The 7,284-nt window shown below is 41.8% G+C and overlaps 1 protein-coding gene across 1 annotated transcript; it reads right to left on the bottom strand.

Annotated features, from left to right (window-relative positions):
• Window positions 1-1,623: 1,623 nt before the first annotated feature.
• On the bottom strand, window positions 1,624-6,930 carry VMA21 (vacuolar ATPase assembly factor VMA21). Its single transcript, XM_054516360.1, has 4 exons — window positions 6,832-6,930; window positions 6,407-6,507; window positions 5,120-5,179; window positions 1,624-3,666 (listed from the first exon to the last, which is right to left on the bottom strand). The coding sequence occupies exons 1-4, from the start codon at window positions 6,885-6,887 to the stop codon at window positions 3,524-3,526; spliced, it is 360 nt and encodes a 119-aa protein (XP_054372335.1). The 5' UTR covers window positions 6,888-6,930; the 3' UTR covers window positions 1,624-3,523.
• Window positions 6,931-7,284: the final 354 nt, after the last annotated feature.

The raw sequence follows: 7,284 nt of genomic DNA, 5'->3' as shown, positions 1-7,284 counted from the left end.
CAAACCAAAGCTGCTCACTCACCTGCACAGTCACAGGCTGGGTACCTACCATCACAGTGTCCTGCAGGCATTTGAAAAACCAGAGATATTAAGTACAGAAGAAAAAAACTAATGAGAAGTCACTCATTTCCCACTTCCCAATTCACTGTCTATTCACTCTTGGAAAATGTTCTGGAAAATTTCTGCTAAAATCTGTCTCAAGGTATTTGCTCACAGTGAGATACAATTGCTTGCTTTAGCTAAACTAGTTGTCAACCTATGCAAACACATGATGATAGACCATTAAGTGAGAGGCAACTGTGAAGTGTGAAGGACTTGTGCAGAGAGTTTTCCCAGTTGTCTTTTGAAGAGTTGTCTCAAATCCATTCCTAGTAGTAAAATTAACAAGCTTACAGCACCACTTTAGAATACCACACTGTTAACAAGTTTATATCACCAGTCTATAGAAAATAAAAAAATCAAACCAACAAAAATTCTAATCTCTCCACAACTTTTATCAGTTTAAATGTGGTGGTCTTGACCTTGGCTGGGCACCAAACACCCATCAAAATCCTGCTAACACTCCCCTTTCTAGCTGGCTGGGGACAGAAAATGTAACAAAGGCTCCTGGGTTGAGAAAAGCACAGGGAAGTAATTTACTAATATTACAATCATGGGAAAAACAGATCCAGTTTGAGGAAATTATTTATTACCCATCAAATCAGAGTAGGGTGATGCAAAATAAAACCCATTCCCCCCAGCACTTCCTTCTTCCCAGGTTCAACTTTACTCCCAAGTTCCCAACCTCCCCCACAGTGGCAGCGGGGCACAGGGAATAGGGGTTGTGGTCAGTTCTTCACACAGTTCCTGCCCTCCTTCCTCCTCAGGAAATCCCTCACAAACTGCTCTAGTGTGGGTTCCTTCCCCAGGGTGCATCCTTCAGGAGCAGAGTGCTCCAGAATGGCTCCCCACTGCTGGCAAGGAGGGAGGGGACAGAATTGCTCCCTATGGACCTCCCTGGGCTCCACGGGGACAACCCTTCATGGGCTGTTTTCATTGCAGCCTCTCCCTGAGGGATTGTTCCCACTCAGAAGCAGAGGCAGCATCAAAGCAGCACCTGGCTCTGGCTGGGCAGACTCAGGCAGTGCCTCTTTTCTCACCAGGAACGTTGTGGTGGATCAAAGCATTACCTTCAAAGACCTTCAATGGATGGATTAATGCTCAGCTCATTACCCCCAACTGCTGAGATATCACAGTGCCTGCATGTACAGCAGAGGCCAAACTTGTCAGATTTTTTTAACTCAACAGTTATAACGAATTATTTTCCTGTTATCCCTAGGAAATTCACTTTGTGTCTAGGGATTCTGCTACATGAAACATAAAACAGACACAGCACAGGACCCAGCTAATAGAGTATAACAGGTGTGTTCCCCTTAAGTCAACACCTTAGACTTCTGTAACATTCATTTTTTCTGCAACTTTTCTAGTACCAAATAAACGTCTTGATTTCATAAGTGTAACTCTTCATTTATCCTCCACTGTGAATAAATTTAAAACAAAAAACCTAAGCTATTGAGCAGGGCTATATATTTGCTTTAAGCTGTACTCTACATATGGAATATTAAAGACATTATTCAAAAAGTGTTCAGCACATATTGTTTACTGGATCTTGTATTGCAGGGTAGGTCTTTATTAAAAGGCAGTATTTGTTCCACAAGGTACACATCAGACACTGGAGAACAGGAAGCCAATTGCCCATGTACAAACTAACTCTGCACTTCAAGTACTCTGAGAAGATTCTGCAGTTTGCCAGCAGCAACCTGACAAGGGGGGTCTGGATGAGAAAAGGCAACACGGCAGAAACAAAGAGTAAAAACTGATTTGCATTAGTGTGCCATGGTGCATATGCTTGTGCACACCTGGGACTGGGGTGGACAAGACAAGAATGAGGCTTGGGAACATAATTCTTAAGCCACTGGGCACAGATAACCAATTTTTGCCTCATTTATATGTAAGTTTTACCACAGACACATGCAGCACCAAAACCATGCCAAGCCCCGTATTAAGCAAAAAACTTCTAAGAAAGGCTAAACTAATACAATAAACTGGAAAATTCAAATTAACAGAATGACCTCAAGCACAGCAGCTTAACAGCCATCATTAGGTTTAAGAAAGTTTGCTTTGCTGGAACTTTAGGAAACACGTTTTAGCCAGAGATTAAAAAGCTTGCTAACAACAGCACAACAGTGGAATGAAATTCATGTTATCTTACAGCACAAAAATCTCACTAAGGTTTGACTACAGAAGTTCTACGCACAACCAAGGAAAAGAGAAAACAATCAACATATTGTATCATTTCACAGTGTACAAGTAAGTAGTTATGAAGAGAAGTCAATTTTCCAAGTAGCCATTTTTGTGTCCTCTGCTTCAAAAAGAACACCATTTGCAGACAACTACAGCTTGTTTTCTCTTGCTCCTTCCCCTACCAGCCATTACAGCAGCTTATAACTGCTACTGACACTGCTTTACCATAGGAAATCCAAGTGCACACTTCAGCAAATATCAAGGAGATACATACCTGTCTAAAGACATACAAAAAATATGCTATGCCCGTTCCTTTACATTACCAGGATAAACTGTAGAAAAGGAGAAAGATGAGCAATGTGTAAGACCAGACCTCCCAAAAGGAAATTAAAGATTGAATTTTATACTGCAATAAAAATATATTTGAAAAAAAATTGTACTTCACATTAGAAAGACATTACCTGAGTTTCTAAACAATTCTGGTTTTGAAATTACTTCTAAACACAGAAATAGATTAATTATGCCTATCCCACTGTGTTGGTTTGGGCTGGGATAGAGGTAGTTTTCTTCATAATAGCTACTATGGGGCTATGGTTTGAATTTATACTGAAAACCAGCACACTTACATGTGCAGCTTTTGTTTTACTTATTAAACTATCTTTATCTTGACCCATGAGTTTTCTCACTTTGCTTTCCTGATTCCCCCACTCATCCCACTGAGGGGTCACAGTGAGTGAGCAGCTGCATGGTGCTCAATTGCTGGCTGGAGTTAAACTACAACACATACAAATCAGGAAACTATTCACAGCAAAGTGAAATTCCATCTTTTACACTGTAGCTGCAAAGTAAGTAATGTAGCTTTTTTAAACAGCAATTTAATTCCTTGAAAATTTAATGCTTGCTTCATGCCAATATTATTTTCAGAGCAAGCCAGAAAAATACTAGGCATGGCAAAAGTAGCTACAGGAGTTTTCAAAAGAATATAATTATTCCACTTTAATTGCAAGTTAAGGTCTCCTCTGCTCAACATAGTAGAAGCTGGCTAAAGAACAACTTCCATCACCATTACAGAAAACACCAGTACGCAGTCAAGATGAGCACAAGTCTTATTTTAACCATAACTGAGGCACCAGCCTCCTCTTAGTGCATGTGTATTACACATTTGGAAGAATGCTTTTCCTTCAGCTCACAAAAAATCTGAATTACAGTCTGTGGACATCAGACACCGGGGATCTTCACTTCAGTCCTGTTTGCCCTCGCGCCACTGCCGCGAGCCCTCGTTCCAGGCCACATAAACAAAGAGAGCAAGCACCACATGGACAGTGACCACAGCTACTATGGCAGCATAGAAATAGCTGTCCCTGTCAGACATCCCCAAGGAACCTGAGAAAACAAAGAAGGAAAGCACATTAGTTATGAGCTAGGAACTCTGACGTGGCAAATCACAATTCTCCCTGAAGACCAAAGTTACATCTACTCCTGTATCAAAAGTCTGAGCTCAAAACGATTCACAGGAAACAATTCACTGGGACAGTTAAAGGCCTTGAAACCATTTCTGGAGCAAAGCATCACTCAAGTATTCAATATTTAAGATAAAATAAGCTAGATTTGATGTCAACAGCTTAGAGTTCTATAATATTCACTTTTTCTGATAGTACCTTTCAGCACCAAACAGACTTCAATATACTTTTTTCCTAAATCTAACTCTCTTTGTGGGGCAGTAAAATGGGGGAGGGAGGTGGCAGGAAGAAGGAGGAGAATTCTGTAATAATTTGCCACTAAAACAGGAGAAAACAGTAGAAGAACAATTAAATTTAGAAGACTTTTACCTTTTGTATTTAGACTATAAAACAATAATGCCCCACCAGTTAAGATACATGAAAGGATCTCATATGAAATAAGCTTTCAAATATCCAAACACTGAAATATTGTTTCCCTTAATTAATTTAAAAAACCCGACAAAGTCTCCCCAAAAGCAAACAAAACCTACACATTACAGCACTCCAAAACCATCACCCTGCAAACACAATCCTTTCAGTGCCAACAGATCTTTTCATTAACTGACACAGTGAAGTTAAAGCTCAGCTTGCTACACATCAAATTAAAAAAAAAAAGCTAAAAATGATCTTGAAAGTTACTTAATGAGCTTTGAGCCTTCATGTACTACATACAGCAGTACACACCAAAGGAGAATCATCTCAGAACAACTCATAAACTGCTCATAAAGCAGCTGCTTTTTCCCTTTCTCCTCCCCACCTCTGAAGGAGATAACTTTCTAGAACTGCAGGAGGTAAGTATTAAAGCCTTGCAGAATCAGGACTACAACATGGCTGCTTGTTCAAACAAACAGCCATAATCTCTCTTCCTTTTTTTTTTAATTGAAAGAAAGCTCCAGAAGCAACCACATTCAATATTTGAAATTGCACATAGCTTGTTTCAATGCACATGCTTCAAAAAGCAAAATATAAACCTCAGAAACAACGTTATTCTGTCTCATAATTAGTTTGCAATACCTGCAGGAAACATTACTCTGATGATTCTGACAAAAGTATTCTGCACAGTAGTGTTGAAAACCCTTTAGGTAAGGGGAACAATGCACCTCTATGCAATATAAATCATTGTATAATAAACAGCAAATTTTGGATTGCAGACCACAATGCAGGGAAAGATACATTGACCATTCATATAATTTTCTGTTCTCATTAAGACATTACAGGACCTTTTGTATATACATGGAAACAAATATTCAAAACAGGAAGAACAAAGATGCCATTAGAGGATTGTGCTTCTCCTCTATTTTTGTAATAATAATATTAATTGGCAGAAACAAAATTACCTTCAAATACATAAGCCTTTGATGAAAAATATAGCCCAACAGGTAATGTAATCATTAGAGCTGTGAAGAATAGAAGTGTTCTTAAAGTTGATGTTAATGAACCCTCATTTCTGAAATAAATAAGAGAAGTTACACACAAAAGAAAGTCACAATATATATGCCTGAAACAGGACAAGAACTTGTTCCAAACAGAAGCTGATTACTTTTCAAAAACTGAGTAAGTCTATTGTTTGGAAGCAATAAAGACTTGAAGTAAGCATTTGTTGGCTGCAATAAAAATGAGAGTATTCAAAACAATGTAATGATTCTGCCAGTCTAAGCACACAAACAAAATTAAAAACAAAATCAAAAATTAAATCTTTAGACATTCCCCTGTTACTGCTTTGCAAGCATTATAACATAGGGGGGTTATGTTAATATGTTTATCAGTCCATTACTGCATAATTATTAAATATCTAATATTAGTTACACATGCACATGTCATATGACAGTATCCTGCATTAAAACTTGCCAAGTTCCTTTTTTTTTCTTTTAAGTAACTACAAGTCCAGGAAAATGACAAATCCTACAGGCTAGGATAGAAAGGGAAGTACAGTGAATGAATTTAACAGCTTACCACTCCAAGTTCCTTTTTATTAGGTCTTCTTCCTCTATTTAAAAATAATTTCTCAGTTTTTAACTGAGAAAGCTGCAATAAGTGTAGTAACAGTCACAACATAAACCCACTATACCAAAACTTTGCCTTCATAGACCTAAACCTGGAAGACCTTTGACAAGAGAAATTTTATGTACTTGGTAGGGTCTCCTCGAACTTGACCTGCTAGAACAGGTGTTGTGTTTACAAAACACCACACACAGCCTGGTTCTGTGTGTTTCCACCAGTTCTCACTCACTCTGCCTGGCTGACTGCATTATTTTATGATTAAGTAAACATGTAAGCCAAGCAATACCCTTCTGACTTTCAAAGACTGCCTCATTCAAGGACATGAGTCCTTAGGGCGTTGAAACACAAATGTATGTGTTTTTCTTTGGAAAAAAAGTGGAAATGGGGAAAAAAATGGTTTCATCCTCTAACAGTTTTGTGCAGCCATGCACAGCTTCTACAGTGCAGCCAACAGCCCTGCTGGCTGCTCATGTACTGCCTTACATTTAGGCAGCTTTAAAAAAGAAAAACATCCGAATTCTTTTCCTTTATCAGCGTTTCCCTGAAGGACTGTCAGGGTGGAGGACAAAACTGCATTCAAAAATCTCCCTGGGGAAATTAGAAACCATTCTATCCACACTTACCCACAGAAGAGTAAGATGACCTCCAGCTTATTACCAAAGTTAAAAACTTTGTCCACTGCTGACAAATACTTTTCTTACACTGACATACTCTCATCGCTTCCCTACGCAGCAAAAACAAACATTCGTGTATAAGCTCAGCCTAGCTCGGCGCGTTTCCCCACGGCCGGCAGCCTCCACGCTCGGCATTGGGGGTGGCCCGGGGTTACACAGCGTGACCCAGGCCAACCGGGGCCTTCCTCTTCCTCTTCCTCCTCCTCCTCCTCCCGCTCCTGCTCCTCCGGGCCCGAGCCCCGCTCCCTCCCGCTCCTCTCCCCGGGGCTGCAGCCCCAGCGCGGGCTGATGGAGCCGGGCGCGCAGCCTTCCCCGCGCCCCACCGCCGCGCCCTCCCGCCCCCGGGCCCTTGTCCCGCCCGCCTTGAGACTCACGGTCTGAACTCGGCCACCGGCACGGCGCTGACGGGGCCCGGCCCGTACCGCTCCATCACCGCCCGCCGCCGCCGCCGCCTCGGCCCGCCGGAAACCGCGGCTATGGGCGCGCATGCGCGCGGAGCGCCGCCGCTGTCGCCATAGCAACCATGGGGCTGGCGCGGCCTAGCGGCGGGCGGTGAGCACTGCAGCGGGACAGAGGGACGGGGAGGACAGAGAACGACTGAGGGATGGAGGGACAGAGAAACGGAGAGACTGAGGGATGGAGGGACAGAGGGGTGCAGAGGGTCAAGGTGGATGGAGGGAAGGACAGATGGAGAGACTGAGGGATGGACGGAAGGAAGAATGGACAAGAAAGATGGAGGGTTAGAGGAAGGGAGAGATGGAGAGCCTGAGGGATGGAAGAAATGAGGAATGAAGGGACAGAAGGATGGAGGGATGGAAAGATGGAGG

This window comes from Molothrus ater, chromosome 14 (genome assembly GCF_012460135.2).
Source record: "Molothrus ater isolate BHLD 08-10-18 breed brown headed cowbird chromosome 14, BPBGC_Mater_1.1, whole genome shotgun sequence".
NCBI classification, from domain to species: domain Eukaryota; kingdom Metazoa; phylum Chordata; class Aves; order Passeriformes; family Icteridae; genus Molothrus; species Molothrus ater.
Note: the sequence above shows the minus strand (reverse complement) of the source record. Positions and strands in the feature narration are given on the sequence as shown.

Coding starts and splice junctions, on each gene's coding strand:
- VMA21 (XM_054516360.1), bottom strand. CDS start 6,887: ATGGAGCGGTACGGGCCGGGCCCCGTCAGCGCCGTGCCGGTGGCCGAG. Junction 5,180..6,406: donor GTCATCTTACTCTTCTGTGG/GTAAGTGTGGAT, acceptor TATTCTTCACAG/CTCTAATGATTACATTACCT. Junction 3,667..5,119: donor AAAGGCTTATGTATTTGAAG/GTAATTTTGTTT, acceptor TTGTTTTCTCAG/GTTCCTTGGGGATGTCTGAC.